This window comes from Myotis davidii, unplaced genomic scaffold (assembly GCF_000327345.1).
Source record: "Myotis davidii unplaced genomic scaffold, ASM32734v1 scaffold1364, whole genome shotgun sequence".
NCBI lineage: Eukaryota > Metazoa > Chordata > Mammalia > Chiroptera > Vespertilionidae > Myotis > Myotis davidii.
This window is the reverse complement of record NW_006295736.1, coordinates 404,677-406,557: the sequence shown is the minus strand read 5'-3', so window position 1 is coordinate 406,557 and position 1,881 is coordinate 404,677. Positions and strand designations below refer to the sequence as shown.

Sequence of the window (1,881 nt, the reverse complement as noted above, 5' to 3'; positions counted from 1 at the left end):
AACCTAGAATAGCTTTTTGAGTGAAGTCATTGACCTCATTTTTCTCCTTCCCTTAAACAGAACCAGTTGGTGCAGGTCACCCCACGGTGGCAGGATGGTCCCGGTTCCGCCCGCCCTCAGCTGCCAGCACATCCTCCCCTCAGTGATGCCCAGAGCACGCTGCCCAGACGCTCCGGTGCTGCCAGAGGGTGGGGCTGAGGGTATCGATGGGCCTCCTGCCATCCACCGCCCTTGTGCTCCAATGAGGTTTTAGGACCAACCACAGGGCAGAGCCCGGAGGGGCGCCCTGCCGGGGCCCGGCCCCCCCTGTCCCCGACCAGGCGGCACTCACCAGGGGGTGACGGGTGCGAGGAGCTCACGCTGGGCTTGAGGTCAGGCAGGAAGGGGGACTTCACGTCCTGGCTGGCGGACAGGTAGGGGACGCTGCTGCCGGGGGTCATGGGTGGCGTGGGGCTCCCTGGCAGTGGGGAGCTGGGGTAGCCAGGAACGGAACGGGTGGGCTGTGGGACAGAGCAGTCAAGGCAGGGTGAGGGCGCTGCCGTGTTCCTGAGCACCCACTGGGAACAGTCTGGGAAGCCAGGGGTGCCTACGTGCCCTCTCCTCGCGCCCACCCTGGGGGCCTCCCGCCCGTCCGTACCCCGCTCAGGCCCGGCTGGCCGTAGCCGATGCTCCCTGCGCTGAAGCTGGCGCCTTGCCCGTTGAACTGCTCTGTGGGCTGAGGAGAGACACCATGTGGGTCTGGGGCTGCAGCCTGGCCCCTGGCCAGCCCCCACCAGACCCGAGAGCCTGGGGGCAGGGAGCTCACCGCACACACAGGCCCTGCATTTTCTTTTTCACAAACTTTGTGTTTTCAAATCATCTACAGGGAGCATGAACTGCTTTCATTGTTTAAAAACTGCCACTACAGAGACAGCTGGCCCCACAGAGGGTCTCCGTGGGTGCCACCGAGGCTGCGCCGGGGGTCCCCGCAGAGCTGGGCCCCCCGAGGGCTGCCCTGCACTCTCAGGGCCAGGAAGCTCCCGGCTGCACGGTCACCTCCCCAGCCCACCCAGATGTCTGTGTCCCCCCCAGGGTTGGCAGGGGTGCTGCAGGCCCAGGAGGACCTGGCCTACCTTGTAGTGCAGTCCTGGGGGGCCGGAGGTGGGCAGGGGCAGCCTGTGACCAGGGAAGGAAGAGGGGGCAGGGGGCTGCCCTGGGGCATACTGGGTGGTGCTGGGTGAGTACTGGCCTCCCGGCAGGTACTGCTGCCCTGGATACACCTGAAGGAGAGGAGGCAAATGCCCAGGGAGGAGCAGGTCCGGGAGACCAGTTCCCAGGGAGGGACAGCAGTGCCCACAGCCAGGCCTCTCACATGGACGTCCGGCCTCACCTCACTGGAGTAGGCTCTCTTGACTCCTTGTCGGGGCAGCGGCTGGGCCTGGAGAGCCCCCGGGTACCCGTGCTGGGGCAGGCGCTGCCCTGCATACAGGGGCGCCATGCCCACCGCCCGGGTGGGGGTCATGCCCATGGGGCTCATGCCAGAGGGGCCCATCAGCCCTCCCACGCTGGCGGGGTTCATGCTGCTGGGAACGCTGGGCCCCCGGGGGCCTCCGTGCTGCAGGAACTGGCTGTTAAAAGACTGTCCAGTCCCCATCTGGGAAGAGAAGAGGGACCGTCCAGGCCCGGCCACCACTTTGAGTGCCCAGTCCGCTCCCTCAGCGTCTCCTCCTGCCGTCCACCTCCCTCCCAGAGCCTCGGCCTCACTGCTGCCTACGCTGCGCGCACACTGCACAGGCAGCCCCTGAGCCGGCTCCTCACCGTCCCACCTCCCTGAGCAGCGCGGGGCCGGGGGGCGGCCTCACCGCTCCATACTGGCTCAGCTCCTGGCTCTGCTTCTCCTGG

General features: G+C 67.1%; 1 protein-coding gene across 1 annotated transcript in view; it reads right to left on the bottom strand.

Annotated features, from left to right (window-relative positions):
* Positions 1-1,881, bottom strand: part of ZMIZ2 (zinc finger, MIZ-type containing 2) — a 6,607-nt gene that overhangs the window by 3,569 nt on the left and 1,157 nt on the right. Inside the window, 5 exon segments of the mRNA XM_015568206.1 lie at positions 120-500; positions 638-715; positions 1,113-1,259; positions 1,370-1,633; positions 1,842-1,881. The exon segment at positions 1,842-1,881 is cut by the window's right edge and continues 9 nt beyond it. Coding sequence (XP_015423692.1) covers positions 120-500; positions 638-715; positions 1,113-1,259; positions 1,370-1,633; positions 1,842-1,881 — 910 coding nt within the window.